At 43.3% G+C, this 19376-nt stretch overlaps 1 protein-coding gene across 1 annotated transcript in view; it reads left to right on the top strand.

Annotated features, from left to right (window-relative positions):
- GALNT2 (polypeptide N-acetylgalactosaminyltransferase 2) overlaps nucleotides 1-19376 on the top strand; it is a 150091-nt gene that overhangs the window by 61618 nt on the left and 69097 nt on the right. The window contains exon 2 of the mRNA XM_065400847.1: nucleotides 13619-13712. Within this exon, the coding sequence (XP_065256919.1) occupies nucleotides 13619-13712 (94 nt within the window). The remainder of the gene's footprint in view (nucleotides 1-13618; nucleotides 13713-19376) is intronic.

The raw sequence follows: 19376 nt of genomic DNA, 5'->3' as shown, positions 1-19376 counted from the left end.
TCTTAATATTGTGAAAGTAAGGCTGGGCTGGAGTGAATGTACTTCCTATCTGCTTCCCTGTGTCATAAGATCTCCTTTATTCTAAGATGTATAAAAGTCGGAGGGTTTTTTGCAAATCCCCTTCCCCCCCGCCTCTTCTTTTTTGCTCCTAGTTTTTTATATTGTAGTTCAGCTATTGCCTATTCTGTTTCCCTGTAACAGTTTATGGACAGTTGGAGAATTAGTTCAATAGTAATGCTGCAACTACCCAAGCTACTGAGGGGAAGGGGTTTCTAGTAATTTTTTTAAACCTCTACTTAAGTTTGAATAAGTGGGAAGAAGGATCTTTAATAAACATTCACTAACCATCTTCCTTTCAAATAAGGGCTGAGAGAACACAGTCTGGTTTTCTGGCCCTCCAGAAAGTACAAGATTTGATATTCCTGACATACATAATAATTTAAAAAAAACCCTTTTCAGCTTTCCCTGATCACTATATATAAAAGGAATTTTCTTTTGCAACTTCCTACTCCCCTCGACCTCTAGAAGCAAGTGCTGAGTTATTACATTCAAAGGTGTTTAAAGGACCATATATTCAATCCTTTAATTTGTAGGAAGCCATTTGATACTGCGGAATTACCAGTTGATAGAGAACAGTACAATCCCAATATTTATAAAGGTTTTGGAAGGGTTAGTGGATCTGCAACTCTGACATCTTTATCCTGCATGAGGTAGATATTTATGGCTAGATAAAGGATATTTGAAACTACTATGTGTAATAGACATGATTTACTTCTCACAAATCCATGCTGATTTGCCTGAAAAATTGGATTATTTAAATGAAATAACTGCTGGCTTGAGTTGTTGAGAGAGGAGCCAATAAAAACTTTCAACAAAGTTAACGTGATTATTATATAAACTCTGGGGCAGGTAATAAATTAAAGAATAGTTATGTAATGAGCAGAGAGCATTAAAGGTATGGGTGTTCAGGGAAGCTGCACAGAGCTGTCTGTGTTGGGACTGTAATGGTCCTTCGCTCTCCCTCTCAGAGGGAGGCCACTTAGTCTGGTCCTGTCTGGCCAGGACCAGAGTCTGCAGAACAGCCAAGAGCCCACAATAGGGCTGGGCGATCAATAGTCAGTCAGGCTTTAGCTTGGGTTTGGGCGGCTCAAGCTGTCAGCCCTTAAACAGAGTCTATAACTGAGCTGGGGGCCTGGGCTTGAGGAGGCTCAGGCAGCCAGCAAGCAAAACAGTCTCAGGGCTGGCTTTAGCCTGGGTGGAGCTCAGGCAGCCAGCAAAGCAAACAGTCTATAAGGGTGCTGGTAAGGGAGGCTCCTTCTTCAGGGCTAGAGCTTCCTTGCACAGTGTAGGGAGTCAGTCACCCTGGGGTGGGGTGGCAGGGGGACGTGGGCCCACCCTACTCCACTGCGTCCCAGCCTAGGGCCCTGGCAGAGGCAGGATTGGCTGCCTCTGCGTTGGTGGGGATCCAGCTGCAACATGACGACTGAGCCACACCTGGGGGTATGTCTACACTATGGGATTAATCCGAATTTACAGAATTCGAATTTTGGAAACAGAGTGTATAAAGTCGAATGTATGCGGCCACACTAAGCACATTAATTCGGCGGTGTGCGTCCATGTACTGGGGCTAGCGTAGATTTCCAGAGTGTTGCACTGTGGGTAGTTATCCCATAGCTATCCCATAGTTCCCGCAGTCTCCCCCGCCCATTGGAATTCTGGGTTGAGATCCCAGTGCCTGATGGGGCAAAAAACATTGTCGCAGGTGGTTCTGGGTACAGCCTCACCCCTCCTTCCATGAAAGCAACGGCAGACAACCGTTTCGCGCCTTTTTTCCTGGGTGAACACTGCAGACGCCATACCATGGCAAGCATGGAGCCTGCTCAGCTCAAGACAGCAGTCATGAACATTGTAAACACCTCACGCATTCTCGTGCAGTTTATGCTGAACCAGGACCAGAAAAACGAGGCGAGGAGGAGGCGGCGACGGCAGCGCAGCGACAAGAGTGATGAGGACATGGACACAGAATTCTCTCAAACCGCAGGCCCCAGTGCTTTGGAGATCATGTTGTTAATGGGGCAGGTTCTATCTGTGGAACGCCGATTCTGGGCCCGGGAAACAAGCACAGACTGGTGGGACCGCATAGTGTTGCAGGTGTGGGACGATTCCCAGTGGCTGCGAAACTTTCGCATGCGTAAGAGCACTTTCATGGAACTTTGTGACTTGCTGTCCCCTGCCCTGGAGCGCCAGAATACCAAGATAAGAGCAGCCCTCACTGTTGAGAAGCGAGTGGCGATAGCCCTGTGGAAGCTTGCAACGCCAGACAGCTACCGGTCAGTCGGGAATCAATTTGGAGTGGGCAAATCTACTGTGGGGGCTGCTGTGTTGCAAGTAGCCAAAGCAATCACTGAGCTGCTGCTACGAAAGGTAGTGACTCTGGGAAATGTGCAGGTCATAGTGGATGGCTTTACTGCAATGGGATTCCCTAACTGTGGTGGGGCGATAGATGGAACCCATATCCCTATCTTGGCACCGGAGCACCAGGGTACCCAGTACCTAAACCGCAAGGGGTACTTTTCAATGGTGCTGCAAGCACTGGTGGATCACAAGGGACGTTTCACCAACATCAACGTGGGCTGGCCGGGAAGGGTTCATGATGCTCGCGTCTTCAGGAACACTACTCTGTTTAAATGGCTGCAGCAAGGGACTTACTTCCCGGACCAGAAAATAACCGTTGGGGATGTTGAAATGCCTATAGTTATCCTTGGGGACTCAGCCTACCCCTTAATGCCATGGCTCATGAAGCCATACACAGGCAGCCTGGACAGGAGTCAGGAGCTGTTCAACTACAGGCTGAGCAAGTGCAGAATGGTGGTAGAATGTGCATTTGGACGTTTAAAAGGTCGCTGGCAATCGTTACTGACTCGGTCAGACCTCAGCCAAACCAATATCCCCATTGTTATTGCTGCTTGCTGTGTGCTCCACAATCTCTGTGAAAGTAAGGGGGAGACCTTTATGGCGGGGTGGGAGGCTGAGGCAAATCGCCTGGCTGCTGATTATGCGCAGCCAGACACCAGGGCGATTAGAAGATCACACCAGGAAGCGCTGCGCATCAGAGAAGCTTTGAAAACCAGTTTCATGACTGGCCAGGCTACAGTGTGAAATTTCTGTTTGTTTCTCCTTGATGAAAACCTGCCCCCTTTATTGACTCATTCTCTGTAAGGAACCCACCCTCCCCCTTCAATCACAGCTTGCTTTCAAAGGAAATAAAGTCACTATCGTTTAAAAATAATTTATTCTTTATTAATTGATTATAAAAAGAGGGAGAGTACCCTGGTGGGGTTTGGGAGGAGGATCGGCGGGAAGGAAAAGGCCACTAAAAAAAGGTTAAAAAAATGACAGCCTTTTGCTTGGGCTGTCCACTGGGGTGGAATGGGGAGGGTGCACGGAGCCTCCCCTCCCCGCGTTCTTACACGTCTGGGTGAGGAGGCTATGGAACATGGGGAGGGAGGTTATACAGGGGCTGTAGTGCCAGTCTGTGATCCTGCTGCCGTTCCTGAAGCTCCACCAGACGCCGGAGCATGTCTGTTTGCTCACGCAACAGCCCCAGCGTTGCATCCTGCCTCCTCTGATCTTCCTGCTGCCACCTCTCATCTCGAGCGTCTCTCCTCTCCTCACGTTGGTCCCTCCTGTCCTCACGTTCACTGACATCTTTCCTATACTTTGAAACCGTGTCCTTCCACTCATTCAGATGAGCTCTTTCACTGCGGGTGGATTCCATGATTTCTGCGAACATCTCGTCTCGTGTCCTCTTTTTCCGACGCCTTATCTGGGATAGCCTTCGGGACGGAGGAGGGAGGCTTGAAAAATTTGCAGCTGCTGGAGGGAGGGGAAAAAGGAGAGAATTTTTTAAAAAGATACATTTTACAGAACAATGCTTATACTCTTTCACGGTAAAAAACACTATTCACATTACATAGCACATGTGATTTCTGTGCAAGGTCGCATTTTGCCTCTTAATATTGAGTGCCTGTGGCTTTGCTACTAGAGATCACAGACGCAGGTCCGGGCAACAGAATTCAGCTTGCATGCGGCCATGGTAAGCCATTGTCTTTCGGCTTCTGCGCCCTCCTTTCCCACATACCAAGCAAAGCCCGTTGAGTGCTGCGGTTTTCCTGTTAACCTTCAGCAGCAGAAAACAAACTAACCCCCCCCCCCCCCCCCATCCAATTCTCTGGATGATCGCTTTATCCCTCCCCCCACCATGTGGCTGGTATCAGGGAAGATCCCTGCTAGCCAAACGCGAAAAGCTCAGGGCCAATTTCCTCTCCTCCCTCCCCCCCCCCCCGCTTGGCTAACTGCAGGGAAGGATTTCTTTTCAGCCACAGGCAAACAGCCCAGTAGGAACGGCCACCTCTGTCCCCTTAATTAAATTCCCGTATTTCAACCAGGTTACCATGAGCGATATCACCCTCCTGAGGATTACACAGCGAGATAAAGAACGGATGTTGCTTGAATGCCAGCAAACACTGGGACCGTACGCTGCCAGGCTTTGTCATGCAATGATACCAAATTACTTGCTACTAGCATGGCGCGGTCAAGTGTCCTACCATGGAGGACGGAATAAGGCTGCACTGCCCAGAAACCTTGTGGAAAGGCTTTTGGAGTACCTCCAGGAGAGCTTCATGGAGATGTCCCTGGAGGATTTCCGCTCCATCCCCAGACACGTTAACAGACTTTTCCAGTAGCTGTACTGGCCGCGAATGCATCCCAAGTCCTCAGGGCAAAGTAATCATTAAAAAACGCTTGCTTTTAAAACAAGTTTTATATTTTAAAAAGTAAACTCACCTGAGGTCCCTTCCATGGGGTCATGGTCTTGGATACTGGCTTGGGAGGGTACTTCAGTCAGGCTGAGAAAAAGATCCTGGCTGTTGGGGAGAAGGGAGTGCTGTGTGCTCTCCGCAAGCTCGTCCTCCTCCTCTTCCCCGTCCGCAGAATCCTCAGGTGTGGCTGATGAGATTACCCCCGCCTTGGAATCCACGGTCAGAGGTGGAGTAGTGGTGGCGACCCCCCCCTAGAATTGCATGCAGCTCGGCGTAGAAGCAGCATGTCCGCGGCTCTGACCCAGAGCGACCGTTTACCTCCTTTGTTTTTTGATAGGCTTGTCTGAGCTCCTTGACTTTCACACGGCACTGATCTGAGTCCCTATTGTGGCCTCTCTCCATCATGCCCTTGGAGATTTTTTCAAAAGTTTTGGCATTTTGTCTTTTCGAACGAAGTTCTGCTAGCACTGAATCCTCTCCCCATATAGCGATCAGATCCAGTACCTCCCGTATGGTCCATGCTGGTGCTCTTTTTCGATTATCAGCCTGCATGGTTACCTGTGCTGATGAGCTCTCTGTGGTCACCTGTGCTGTCCACGCTGGGCAAACAGGAAATAAAATTCAAATGTTCGCGGGGCTTTTCCTGTCTACCTGGCCAGTGCATCCGAGTTCAGATCGCTGTCCAGAGCGGTCACAATGGTGCACTGTGGGATAGCTCCCGGAGGTCAATACCATCGAATTGCGGCCACACTAACCCTAATTCGAAATGGCAATATCGATTTCGGCACTACTCCGCTCGTCGGGGAGGAGTACAGAAATCGATTTTAAGAGCCCTTTATTTCGAAATAAATGGCTTCGTTGTGTGGACGGGTGCAGGGTTAATTTGATTCAACGCTGCTAAATTCGAATTAAACTCATAGTGTAGACCAGGCCTGGCTCTGCAGCCGGCTGCTCCGCGGCTGCCCCTGGGCCACTTCCTGCCTCCCTGGGGTTCGGTACCTGTGGCCTCCAGGCCTCTTCCAGCTTCTTGGGGTACACTGCGGCAGGCACTTTGGGCCAGTCCTCGTCGGCATCTGGGGATCGGGGACAGCCAGGCTTAGGTTCCCCTCTGGGACGTGGCAGAACAGGCGGACTGTCATCCTCCTCCACAGACTCTGCCCCAACTGTGCTGCAGGGTCTGCCTTTTATACGTCCGGCCAGGCCCCGGTACTTCCGGTGAGTGGGGCGGGGTGATCTAGGCTCCGCCCTCCAAGGGGCGTGTAATGGTCCCTTGCTGTCCCGCTTGGAGGGAGGCCACTCGGCCTCACTACAGGACCAATATTTTTAATATTTAAAAAAAATATTTATGTAATTATAAAGTATTATTAAATTTGCAGATACTAACATTGAGGGAATGGGCAAGACTCAGACTCATGTAGCAGTTGTACAGGTTTAGTGGTATATAAAATATGTTAAATGTAAATATAACTAAGTAAGTAGAATGTTTATGGAGTTGGTTAATATACTTGAAGGATCGGGTTAGAGTAACCAATAGGTAACAGATAAATAGAATGGCAGGGCCTTATCTATGAGAAATCTTCTTGAGAGAACTAGTGAGGTGACACAACTGAAATATTTAAACGAGCTGAATGTTGTTATAAAATGAAGCATGATGAATTATGATGAGCAATTGCACTTCTTTGCCAAGTGCCCTTATTCATGGTAAAAATAACAGGAGTACTTGTGGCACCTTAGAGACTAACAAATTTACTTATTCATGGTGTTCCACTGGGTTAAATCTTTTCAACTCCCTTCAATGTGTGAGTGAAGCCACAGGGAGAATGAGGTGGTGTGAGCATCAGTGATATTGGTATGTTTATAGTCCGATCCTGTTCACTAAAGTTGGACAGAACCATTTTCTTGCTCTGCCAGTATCTAGTAGCGATGAGACTACACCATACCTGAACTGCTACTAGGTTAATTCAGTTTTTAACTCTGTGCGTTGGAGTAGGGCAGTGAATTGATTGTCACAGGATATGTCTGCCCTGCAATTGGACATGTGATTGCAGCTCGTGTAGGCACACCCATGCCAGCTTTAATCTGGCTAGTGCAGCTAAAAATAGCAGTGAAGATGCAGCAGCGTGTACCCTGGTGAGGGCTAGAAACATGACTATTATAACAGACTGCTGTGTCTGCTGTAGTTTAGGTTAAAACCAACTTTGTTTAAACTTGATTTTTCTAAGTGCTCTAAAATCCACAGTTACTTAGCTTGCCTTGAAATTTGGTGACCTGGCATAAGTGTCTCACTTGAGCGCTATGCCCAGAGAAAACCAGGACACAGAGTTCAGGTACATGCCCGCCCAGCCTTAACTCTTCCCTCTTTTTGAGCAATGCTCGTATAAGCCCATAACACATACTTGCACTTCTTTGCCCTGCAGGGAATAAGAAATACCTACACCTGCCCTACACTCTGACACTTAACCACTCCGCTGAAAGAACACCACCTCCACTAAATTTTCCCACTCCTTCAACCCCTTTTACAACCCTTGTCTTTATGCACACGATGCCATCAAGCACTATGCTTTCATTTACTCTTTATTAAATGTATAGCCCACACTCCTCTTGCACCTAGCTGCTGACAATCCCCATGACCGGAAGACCCCTGTGCCCTGGTAGTGACGCAACCTGCACAGTACAGCACTGAAATGAGGCTTATTGGCTCTCCCAAGATGCACATGCACTTCTTCCCTTTGATCACCCACAGAGGAGTCAGGGAAGAGGGGCCCCAGAGGGCCACAACCACCCAGATCATCTTGCATCACAATCACAGCTCTTCCAAGCAGCTCCAACTTATTCCTCCACCATTCAGTGCAGCTACGCTAACACAGTGAATGGAGCTGGAGTGCATGCAGATAATTCCCAGTGGCTCTTGGCAGTTGAGGGGGAGGGGGGATTTGTAGAAGAGGGGGCAGAGTTAAGGTTTCATGGGTGTGTACCTTAACTCTGTATTTCCTGGTCTTCACAAGTTTAAGTTTTGCTCAACTCAGTGTTCTGGAATAGCAGGGCACAAGATACCTCAATGCCACCTTAACTCTCTGTTAACGGAGCTTTTTGCCATTTAATATACTCAGGGTTCCAGGCAGGCACATATTGCCTGCACCGCCATGGCTTCACTGCTATTTTTTAGTCACACTAGCGATCACACCTTTGAGTGCAGTATAGACATACCCTGAGTGTCTAAGCAGCCATTGGAAATAGATTGCTGACCCCTTTAACTGAGATTGTATGGCACTTGCACAGTACTTAATTAGTAACTTGGCTTGTGCCCCTGTCTTCTAAAAATTTAGGAATGCCTGTAATAGGTCACTGCCTACACAAAGTCTGAAATACATGTAAATTAAAAAAAATGCATATGTGCAGACACTAAAATCCATATTGTTTTGTCTGTTTAGGTAAGTCTTAAGTGACTTCCTGCTAAAACTTAAGTTTTCAACAATTTCTTAATTTTTATTGTGAGACACACAATAGCTAGAACATGCATTTGCTTTGGATAATTTTAATGTTTTGTATTCAAAAAATGGTGACTGTATTTAGGGACTTTAAGTTTTTATAGTACCGATCACTCCTAGAGTGTCTACATTACAATTAAAAACCCGCAGTGGCCCATGTCCGCTGACTCGGGCTCTCAGGGCTCAGGTAAGGGGCTATTTTAATTGCAACATAGACGTTCGGGCTCAGGCTGGAACCTGGGCGTTAAAACCCTGCAAAGTGAGAGCGTGTCAGAGCTCAGGCTGCTGGCCAAGCCCAAACGTCTATGCTGCAATTAAACAGCCCCATCGCCCAAGCCTGCTGGCCCAGGCCAGCTGTGGGTGTCTAATTGCAGTGTAGACATACCCGTGGTGTCAGTCAGTGGACGTTTTACATTTTATTTCTAACACCTTGATACAAACGTGCATCCTGTTGTGGTTTATGACAGAGTTATAATGCTGATATATTAGTAAATGGAGGAGTTGTATGGTTGCTCTTGAAGGAGCTCTCCCAATGCAAAGTATTTTATCCAGTCTTCTGATTCTGGGATTGCTGTTTCTGAACTCCTATGGGTGTCTGATCACAAGCACCACTGTAATCATGTCTTCAGCTATCACGTTGAAAACCTTTGTTTATAGAAAATCATGTAGAAAGATTTTCTATATTCTAACTTTTGATAGGAATATATATGGTGAGAAACAAATGATGTAACTTGGACCTGTGGAATAGGGCTTTTGGCTAAACAGTCCTTGGGTTCTATTTCTGGGTATCTTTTGTCACCTGCTTTTTGTATGTGTTTGGAATTCCTCCTGCTAAACAATTCTTTACATGGGGATTTAGAACATACAGCACATGCAGAATAAGAGCTATAGGTTTCCTATCAACTACTTATAAAAGAGCTATTCTGTGCAGTTACTAACGAATATAGGAGCCACTCTAAAGTCTGAAAATTAGCTAGACAGACCTTTCTTTTGTTACATTGTTATCATGCTGCTAACAATTTGCAAGTATTAGTGCTCACTGTCACTATTTCCATGACCCTCTCTTTTTTCTGTGGAGATGTGTGGAATTGTATTATTTTTCCTACTGAAGCTGTCTTGCACACTCACAATAGCATCGGATAACTCAGGGTTCTTGTAAATCAAACAGATTTGATTGGCTTATTAGATTTTTTCCCAGTCCAGTGAATCTGATAGCTCAATATAAATAGCTCTGTTGCTGAGCCTGCACTTGCCATAGAAATGTGACTATACATATCTGTTTGCATAGATATGTATGCATAAAATAATTTGAGAATAAATGACTGCTTTGACCATTATTTGTAAAAGACAAATGACTTATTGCAGGAAATATGTCCTAGTTCGTCTCCCAGTTTTTTCTTTTCGGGGTGGAGAAGTAATAGAATCATGAATTTTCATTGTGTGTAAACAACTGTGTTCCAGATGTTTTGGGAGGTAGCTTATTTCTGTAGCCTGCTAATAGTACAGACCAATAGGTGTTCCTTCTCCCCACCAATCGGCTGGGCAGGAAATGGCCATTGAAAATCGAGACCTTCTACCTCACTGAGACCAGGTCTCCCTACTTCTTTTATTATTGACATCCACTGAGCCAGTTGCTAACCTGCACTTAAAAATCCTGCATGCATTGACTGACCAGCATGTCTGATGTGAGCTTGTAAATAAGAACTGGCCTTTCACTTTAGTTTCCTTAAATGTCACCAAATGCCAGAAGGAAGGCATGAATGATTTGCACACCCAGCCTCCTATATTCTGCACCATTAAATCAATATAACTCTTTACCTTAGCAAGGAGTATGAATATGAATAGTAATCTGTTAAGATGCTCTCCTATGGTAAGCATAGCTATACTTGCAGTATCTTGCGCTTACCACTGAATGCTATTCCACTGAAAGAGTCTGACCTAAATACGTATGGGGAAGGGGAAGAACGGTTATTGCTTTGTTAGGTTTGTGCATTTTATTGTCCTTGTCAGTTAATCTAAATTGCTATAGCTCTCTTTAACATTTTGCTCTAGGCTTCAACATGTGGGACTTGGTACCTACACTTCTGTTTTGTAAAAACATCTTCACCTTTGGACCTGGTTCTCCTAGTCGTTGTTCTTGTGATAGTTTTACAAATTTTAGAGTTGTTGGCAACTGTAGTGATATTATGGTGCATTAGTAATCAAGTCCAGGTAATCTGGCTTTTCTTTTGGAGAGGGGCTTGGTACCAAGGAGTTTCCTTTGCCAGGGAAAGCAAATTGATTTGCCAATTTAACCTAAATCAGAATCACAAAAAAAGTTAATTAAAAGCTGATTTCTAGGCAAAACTTGGTAAAGTTATGTTTGCTAAGGAAAATATTTAAAATAAGGGGGAAATTATTTTCTTTTAAAGACATCAACAGTTCAAGGAAGGTGGATACACTGTTAACTGAATGTGTGCACAATTAGAAGTTATCAGATTACATACTTCACAAACAGAATTTAGCTCTGCCCATCTTTTAATTTCAGGACCTCTGAAAGAAGTTGATGGGGGAGGAGCTTCCAAACATGAGTGAGAAGCCAGGGGCAGAGGAAGCTAGCCTTTAAGGGAAACCTCCACATGAGTGCAGAGGGAAGCCCAGGATAGTGACTCTGAGGCAAGGGCTTTCTGATGTTTTACTTACCAACAATAATGAATCATTGTTTCAGAACTACATATCTGATTTCCAGGAATAAATATTCCTGAACTGCACAGACCAGTCATGTGCTTTGGATAACTAATATTCTGCCTATCCATAATTCTCCTATCATTTTAGTTGGATTAAGTATTCATTTCCTGTGCTTATCTCTCATGTACTGTTTTCACACCTGCCACATTCTACCCATGAAGTTAGGTGAGGTAATTCCTGTATATATTTTGTAAACCATTTTGAGATTCAAGATATCAGGGTAAATGTTCTCCATTCAGGCTCACAGTGCCAAGTCTGTATCTGAGATTAAGTTCTTTGGGTGTCCTTTGTACAAGGCAGTTTAATGGATTTTTCTGTTATAACTAGTTACCTCTTTAAGCTTTAAGAATTTAAGATATATAATAAAGATACTTATGTGAAAGTAGGGCCCCATATATTTTGTGATGCCATAGAATGTTCTGCAGAATCCACTCCTTGCTGCAGAGTTGTACTCTAGAATCTAAAACTTCCTAGCTCTCGTGGCTGTGAAGAAAACCTACCCAATCTGAACAAAGGTGTGAGGTTTTCCTGAGCCAGCAAGCAACTTGAAAAGTGTTTAACTGTATCATTCATCTGAGATTTAAATTCTAAAACCTAAAGATGACCACTTAAATATCAACTTCATTATGTCACTGCTGATCTTTATCAGATATATGGAGCTAATGTGTTTATCTCAGCCTCCAACTGTCTGCCATGCCTTTTTGGATGCTGAAACCTACAAATATCTCCTACCCAGCTTTTCTGTTACAGCTTCTTTGATTCAGTTGTACGTTGTCAGTACAAATGTTTGTGGCACACTGAACTTGAATGACGCTGGACCAGATTTTCCAGTCTGCTGCACCATAGTGCTGTAAAAACAAGCCTCTTGCTACAGAATATAGCTTACCACAAAGTATGTGAATCTTGTAAATAGCCAAGGAATTCTGAATAATCAAATTTCTGATAAGCATTGTTTACGCCAATCTGTTCTGAATCTCAGTTCGAACTTGCAGCTTGTTTCAGTATTTGCACAGGTAGTGGCTTTTTAAAAAACAACAACAAAAAGCTCTCTAAAAATATACTTATGCTTAAGCAGCTATGCATGTAAACTTTGCACACAAAGTACTTACTTTTGAATTTGGCATTGGTAATCTACAGTGGATGGGAGCTTTAGAAATGCTTTGACAGATGTGTACTTTGAATTTTCACGAAAGGATAGGATATTTCTCCTTTATAGGGACACAACATTGAAATCTAGATGGTATTGAGTGAAAAGTAGCTTCACCAACTACACCTGCCCTTGAGTTCCCTTACAAATTTTTACTGTTTTATAGCGAATGTCAATGTTTGCCTTCCAACATCGTTCAGATCAAAAATACTCTGTTAATAAGTGTTTCAACTGCCCTTGCTTGCTTAGCTTTGACTCTGAGTGTCAAGCTTGGTTCATTCCTTCTCACATGCCACCATCAATATTAAAGATTCTGCAGGGCAAATCCTGCCCTTAGTGAGTTTTCACAAGGGAAACTGACTGTAATTGAAACTTAGCAAATAACAGAAGGAATAGAATCTTCCTTAATTGTGTTGACTCTGCAGGGCTAATTGGCGCGGCTGACTGAATAAATAGAGTGCAGATGTGTAGAATAAAGGCTTTTCCATAGACGCTTCATAGTAAAACCTCACTGTAGTAATATACCTAATTACCAAATATAGTCTCTAAAATAAATGCTTCCTGTTATCCCACTTTCTCTTCCAACTTGATTCTGTGATGTATCCTAATGCTGAATTGACATCAGTTGTTTGTATGGTACCATGAACACATGATTATGACTTCTCTGTGGGATTAAGCAGGAAGAAAAATGGGGCTGTTAGTGAACTTTCATCCTGTATTTATCAATATCTTTACTGGAATTCAAAAAGACTGATAGTTGCTTTTTCACTAAAAGTTAGTATTTTTAGTATAGTCAGAAATCCAGTGGAAATTTTACTTGAAAATCTACTATCAGCATGGGTTCTGCCAAAATGGGTTCCCATAAATGGCAACTTGCTGTGGCCCTTTCAGAAGTCTTTTTTATCAGAAAGCCACTTCCCAGAATACGATGAAAATTATTAATAACTTGGCTGTGTAGTATTTAGCTTTTATTATAAATATTCAAATAGAAGTGCTCTGAATGTGCAAACTGCTGGACATACACTATTTAGCTTTTGTTTTCATCACACTTTGCCATCACGATACTTTGTAGAAACAAACTTCAGTATCACAGATTACATTTAGGTTCACATTTCCTAATAAATTTTCTATTTGATAGCAAGATGTTTCTTCGAGTAAGTAGTTGCCACATATGTTAAATGTTTGATCCAGTGTCTAGAACGCTGTTTTATTTTCCTATTTTTGGAAAACTTGGGGAATTTGCCATTCTTTCCCTTGGTGCCTAAAACAAATCTCTTGAGGTTTTTATGCCCTTAAAAGGGTCTAAAGGCTATGTTAGTGCCAAAGAGTAAAAGTGACTAGTCATCCCTTTTGAAAATTCAGAAAATTAATATCAATTAATCATACCAATTTAAGAAATGGTTTTAAGTTTTTGTTTGTTTGTTTGTTTTTTTCAGGAGGACCCAAATGACATTGATGCACTAAAAAAGAAAGACCCTCGCAGTAACAATGGGGAAGACAAAGTACAAAGTGTGGAGACCCTACCTCCAGGTATTGCAGTAATGTTTGTTGCCAAAGTAAAAAAATCCAAAACTATGAAAAGCTGGGGCTGTGAATTTTTCTGATAGAGGCTTTTACCCAGGAAGGGAGAGAATTATTATGCAAAATGTGGATTTGCTTTAATTCTGAAAACTTCAACTTTCTGAACTCTAGCCCACCTTGCGAGTAAAAATACCTTCTATCTACATTTGATCTATGCCTGCTCATGCTATAAGCCAGGGGTCTCAAACATGCGGGCTGCATGCGGCCCGCAGAGTTATTTTGCTGCGGCCCACCAAGTTTCCCGCGCCCCCCCCGGAGTTATTTCCTGTGGCCGCCATGCTCCCCTTCCCCGCCGCCCCCCCTCTCCCCCAGCTCACCACGTCCCTGCTCCTCTGCCTACCTCCAGGCACTTCCCACTGCCAAACAGCTGTTTGGCAGCGCTTAGTGCTTTCCAGGAGGAAGGGGGGAGGAGTGGGGAGCCGTGCACTCAGGGGAGGAGGCGGAGAAGAGGTGGGGCATGGGTGGGGATTTGGGGAAGGGGTGGGAAGAGGTGGGGCGGGGCCTCATGGAAGGGGTGGAGTGGATGAGGGGACGGGAGGGCGGGCTTTTGTACCTTTATATGAAAAGGTGTCAGTGATGTATTAGTCCTCATGTGGCTCTCGTGGTGATTTGAGTTTGAGATCCCTGCTATAAGCTATTCCCTGGGTACAGATTCAATTGTTGGAAGAAGGCTCTTGTACAGGAGGTGCTCCAGTTCTTTCCACTGGTGGGACTGGGAGGTGGTATGCACTCCCCGATGGAATATGATACTTAACACATGAGCCCAGCTTCAATCAGGAGCAGGCCATTTTAGCTTCAAATTGAAAAAAAAAAAACAGGCTTTTGTGATATATATTGTGTTTCTCTTGTGTAACAGTCTGTCTAGGCTAATGTGTTGGCTATAAGCTTTATGTGCTCCAAAGCAAAGTGACATCTTTTCCCACTCATATCTGACATTCTCTAGCATAGAACATATGAATGGAGCAAGGAGTCCAGTGTCTTTGTTTAAGAAGCACAGGGACATTTCCTGAGGTATGAGCTAGGAAAGCCCCAAGTGACCGTGTGATGTGCTCTTTTATGTATTATCAATATAGGTTTGTTCCTCTTCCTAATACTCCTGTTGCTATAAAGCCACTGTTTTGCAGCAGTGATAAATATGCATAGCTAGAATTAAAGCACCAAAGAGTGTATTTAATAATAAAATAAAAAAAAAAAAAAAAAAAAGGCTAATAACTTATTAGAATTGTTTCCAATGCCTAGCACTCTACTTGAAGGACAAGTGTGTCTTGCAAAGGAAATTACTTTCTACCATATGGTTCCACAGTATGTGTTCTTTCATTGATCTTCTATACAAATCCAGATGCTTGGTCGGGAGAAATTATAACCCAAGCATCTGGACTAGTATAGATGATCTTGAAGAAAATTAACAACCTAGGCGAATTTTCCTCTGTACTTTGTTAAGCAGGATTTGCTATAATTTAAGCATGTTTTTGTTTTGTAATCGTAAAATCTGGTGCAGCATAAACTATTTAAATTAATGGTTTTCCACCCTACAGTCTTTGGCCCAGCTTGTTTTAGTCACTTAAGGAAATATAATTATTATGAACATTTGCTTTCTAGCAAAATAAATAAATATATATATATATATATATATATATATATATTTTATATATATATAAAAATATATTTGAGTATTACGCACCATAGATTAGAAATTAATTTTTTTTTAACAATTTATTTTCCAGTTTATCCATGTGCGTAAAGACTTGGTGGTAATTGTTAGTTTGCTTTCTAGCAGTCCTTTTTCTGTACAGTTTTCTCTTTAACAGGCCTCTTTGCAAATATGTTTAATACCTCTCACTTTTACTATAGTTTAGTTTTTCTTGTGACTTTTAGCTGCAGCTCTTCATTTGTAGGGATTAGGCTACTTAGTCATGGTTTAGGGCAATGGTCCCCAAAGTATGAGGCGTTCCCCCCAGGAGGTGCGGCGGGGAGGGAGCGCCACCCAGCCCTGCCCTGTCCTGCCCCAGCTTTCCTCCGGCCCCAGCCCTTGGCCCCCACTCTTGGCCCCTGGGAAAAGTTTGGGCACCACTGGTTTAGGGGTTCCAGGCATATATCAAATGCTTTTGGCTTTCCTCCTGAGTAGGGGAGACCTTTCCATTGGTCATAGGGAGCAGACATAGGTGTTGGGATGGGTATGGGGAAAACATGGAAAGGGAGGATTTAGAGGTTTGGGAGAGGACAGGAGCTGGAGGATATGGAGCCAGGAATGAGACCAGATGCCAGAATATTCAGAAAGGAGGTCTGTTGACCAGTCTCTCCTACCTGAGTAAGAATGATGAATAAGAATCAACATACTCTTGCAGAATATACAAGGCTCTGATTACAACGCTCAAAGAATATATTGTCACAGGATTATACTCTTAAAATGCTGTACTGGTATGAGCGTTTTTAATGATGGGTTGCACATAATGTTGTGAATACAGTTATGGGATCTCTATCCAGACTTCTGCAAGTTTTGTGCAACTTTTTTAATGCAAGTGGTTAGGCTTCAGCTATTTGGCTTTTTCCTCCTTTTCTCTCTTTGGCTCACTATTCCCTTCCTGCTTTTCAGTTGAGGTTTAGGAGAGCTGCTGCTTGTTTCAGCCTTCTGCAACCTTGTATTTCTAGAGCTCCAAGAAAAGCAAGGAATTGTTTACTGAGAGCTCAGTGCACAAATATTTTAAAAAGTAGAACTTGGGAGTCCGTGTTTATACAAAGCCATTAACGTTTTAAAGGTAAATTGACATTTTACTATCAAAAACTCTATTCACGGTGCTGTGTTCAGGGGTTCTCCAAACAAATTTTTAGGTGGCCTTAAAGTGCGGCCACCAACTCTTGATGGTGGCTGCTGACAATTTTTCCTAAAATACTTAACTTTAGAAAAAACAAATTAAATATTCACATATGCATGTCCAAATCATTGTAATTTATTTATGTAGGGTTTTTTTTGCAGACTCGGTAATTAAAAATTCATGTACAGTTGTCTCTATTCTTAACTGGCCTAAACAGAATAGAAACACAAATAAGGTGCTTTGCATGTTCTGCTTTTTTGGTTGCGTTTTTGTTTTTTTTAGACTTGCTAGCAAGTAAGTCTTCTGCTGTGAAAAGTGATATTTGTATATTTGTTAATGTCCCTTTTCCAGCAGACCTACTCAGCCCCAACAAGCTGGCGGACAAATTAAGCTTTGGATGGGGAGTTGAGTAGGGGGCCATGTGGTGATGGGGGATAGATGGGAGGCAGAAGGGGTCAAGGGCGATGGGGGGGTCAGGGCAGAAGCATAGGGTCCTGCTGCACGGATGGGGACTGGAAGAGGCAGCGGGGGCCAGGGGCGATGTGGCGGGGGTGAGTCCAGACCCAAAGCCGGAGCCTGCTGCTCTGCAGCTGTGGGATGGAGCCACAGCTGACTGCATCACTAATGCCTAAAGCAGTGCAAATCTCCACTGCTCTCTGGGACATTGTCAGTGATTAGGAATATGGTTCTATTTTTTTCTTCAGTCTTGTTGGGTACTAACTGCCAATCCTGAAACTTAATCTGATATCATATATGAATCAGAACCACAATTTTTGGGGAAAATTTTATTTTTAGTTTAACAATGTGTCTTCTAAGCTAAATCAAAACTACACTCCACAGCATATACAATACAAAGTTTAGGAAACATGTTCTATCAATATTGCATAAGGTAAAATATAAGCTAAGTATTTGTACCTGTCTTTTACTGCAATTTGACAATGGGAAACAGACCCAGCTCTCCAAGCCACCAGTAAATGCTCACCAGTAGCTCTGAAAAATGAGTTCTGCAGTCGTGCTTGTATACTGGGAAACGAAGCAGATAACATATAAAAATACATGTTCAGTTGCTGGAAAATGCTGATTAATTTTATCTTAAAACTTAATTTTTAGTAAATTGTCAAACACTACCCTCTTTGCAGCTTCAAAGACAATAGCCTCATTTTTGCTGAGCAGCGTTTCAATTTCCCTCTGTGCAGTTATAATTTACAGTAGTTCATTTGAACTGTTGTAACTTGTAACCATGCAATGCCACATGAGCAATTCTAGCTGATGTAAACCTGTCTAAGAACACTTGCATTGCTCCCTCCAACTGCTGCCATACCAGAGCATTGTGGGTACGCATTCCACAGTTGTCAGCGCAAGTCCCTGAAGCAGGGGTTGGTGGGAATACCATTTCACTATTGAAGAGGTGCTGTAACAATTTAAAAAGTGAATCATACACATTAACATTTTTAATGTATACAGTAGTATGTATTTTGTAAAATTAAATGTCAGTATTACATTAAAATAGCCTTTATTTTTGAAACCAGAAAAGCCTTAGGATTGAATGCATTGCACTTTATAAAATGGAAAACAAATATGCATTGAATAATAGAAGTTACTGTAGTTCAGTATGAATAATCAGGAGTATAGGTGATTGTCACAGTTTTGGGCTAACTAAACCTTTGACCTCCTCTGGTCTGCTCAAGGAATCCCCTCTCAGGCCTCTAGCCATCACCATTCTCTGAGCCAGGGACACACATCCCTCTCCCTCTTAACCCAGGGAGTTTAGATTTGCAGCCCCCTTGTTTATCTCCACAAGTCTGAGTCCAGCACCTGCGTGTTGCTTTCACTTCCAGGGCTTTGACCAGTGTATGCCAGCAGTTCCAAGTAGTTAAACAGCTCTTTCAGAGCAGAGCACATTTATTTTAGGATAAAAAGCCTTGGAGAAAACATGTAAAACAATAAAAGGATTAATTGCCTAAGTTCACCAGAAGCCCCCCACCCAGTTCTTATGGGAATTGGAATCCCTGATAAATTCCAAAGTCTTTCAGATCTTTCAGTCAGGCTTTGGCTTTCTTGGTTATCAGGTCATGTCCGTTTGTAGCCCAAGAAGCCCGCTCTGTCAGTTCAAACTCTGCCTTTATATCCAAAACCCGTTTTTGTTTTCAAGCCTCCTGAAACATGTAAAACCAGTCACTGCCCCTTTTCCCAGGTGGTCAGGCTTCAAACGCTGGGTATCTGCATAACCAGCCTTGGGATTTTGCGTTGATCATCCATAGTGATTCCACAGGGAAATCACCCGGTGAGCCAGGAATACACAAATACTTAGAACGTTCACAGACCTTTGTATCATGTGTGCCCATATCGCCTGGCCTCTCAATATAATAGTCTCTGACGTTTTTCATGCTTTCAAGGGCTCGCTCAAATATACAGATAACATTCCTAATGTTAAATACAGAGGTCTAGAGGTATACCTGTTTGCCATATCTCTCACAGTGATATTGAACATATTGGTTGCTGGAGAGCTTGCAGGGATATTGTGGAACACTGCTAGGAAGACCAGTTACTATGGTGTAGCTGCAGCATTAGAACTAGTGGCATATGCTATCTCTTTAAAAGTGCTGAGAGACTCGGTGCAGGAGAAGTGATAAGCCTTGTTTCAAGTAGGAGCAATTGTGCATTTTTGCAAACTGTTGTGTGAAGATGTCGTAAGTGTTTGCAATGTCAGAATTCTCAAGTGTAGAACTGCCTTCAAAGGGTAGACCCCTGAAAATATCCTGAGAGAAATTTTGGAAGACTCATAGAAGTTTCTTTTCAC

The sequence above is a fragment of the Emys orbicularis genome, chromosome 3 (assembly GCF_028017835.1).
Source record: "Emys orbicularis isolate rEmyOrb1 chromosome 3, rEmyOrb1.hap1, whole genome shotgun sequence".
Lineage (NCBI taxonomy): Eukaryota > Metazoa > Chordata > Testudines > Emydidae > Emys > Emys orbicularis.
This window is presented reverse-complemented; position numbering and strand designations above follow the sequence as displayed.